Source organism: Hipposideros armiger, unplaced genomic scaffold, assembly GCF_001890085.2.
Source record: "Hipposideros armiger isolate ML-2016 unplaced genomic scaffold, ASM189008v1 scaffold_410, whole genome shotgun sequence".
Classification (NCBI taxonomy): Eukaryota; Metazoa; Chordata; class Mammalia; order Chiroptera; family Hipposideridae; genus Hipposideros; species Hipposideros armiger.
In genome coordinates, this window is record NW_017731760.1 from 1,099,938 (window position 1) to 1,100,896 (window position 959).

The 959-nt window shown below is 31.4% G+C and overlaps 1 protein-coding gene across 1 annotated transcript in view; it reads left to right on the forward strand.

Annotated features, from left to right (window-relative positions):
* Positions 1-26: 26 nt before the first annotated feature.
* Positions 27-959, forward strand: part of PIK3CB (phosphatidylinositol-4,5-bisphosphate 3-kinase catalytic subunit beta) — a 103,466-nt gene continuing 102,533 nt past the window's right edge. The window contains exon 1 of the mRNA XM_019663910.1: positions 27-71. Coding sequence (XP_019519455.1) covers positions 42-71 — 30 coding nt within the window. The 5' untranslated portion in view covers positions 27-41. The remainder of the gene's footprint in view (positions 72-959) is intronic.

Below are 959 nucleotides of genomic sequence, written 5' to 3' on the forward strand. Positions count from 1 at the left end.
TGAACATTCTCTTTAATGTTTCTCAAATAGCTGAACCCAATATGGAAATCAAAGGTTATGATATTTTTAAGGTAAAGTATTTATGACAAATCTTTTTTTTAAAAATTAGTTTCAGGTGTACAAAACAATGCAATAGTTATACTTTTCACCCTTACAAAGTGACAACCCTCTTCCCCAATCCACTGCTCCCTACCCCCAATATCATACGTATCTATTGCAATTCCATTAACTCCATTCCCCACACTATACTCTACATTCCGGGACTATATATATATTAAATTATAGTTGACATACAGTATTATTCAACATCAGCTTCAGGTGACAAATATTTTTAAAACTCATGATTTTGGATAGCCTACTAACTCTTAACCCATGCTTCTTCATCAGGAAGACATGAGAATTCTAAAAACTGCATGATTCTTAAATTGAAAAAAAAATAAAAAGAGAGAGAATTGTTTTAAATGCTCCACAGATGCAGAGTACTTATTTTTGTAATCACCAGTGACAGATATGGATGCCTGTGGCTTTACCTGAAGCTAGATTAAGCACTGATTTCTTCCTTAAAAAAAAATTTATCGTAAAATATGCATAACATGGAATTCACCATTAGAGTCATTTTTATGTGCACAATTCTGTAGCATTAAGTACATTCATAATATTGCTCAACTATTACCAGTATCTTTTTCCAGCACTTTTTATCATCCCAAACACTAACTCTGTACTCATTAAATCATAAACTTGCCCTTTTCCCAGTCCTGTTAATCTTTAGTTTCTATCTCTATGAATTAGTGTGTTCTATCTACTACATATAAGAGGAATCATACAATAGTTGTCCTTTTGTGTTTAGCTTCTTTCACTTAGTATACTATGTTAAAAATTCACCCATGTTGTAACATGTATCCAAATTTTATTCCTTTTTAAGACTGAATAATATTCCACTATGTGGATATACCACATTT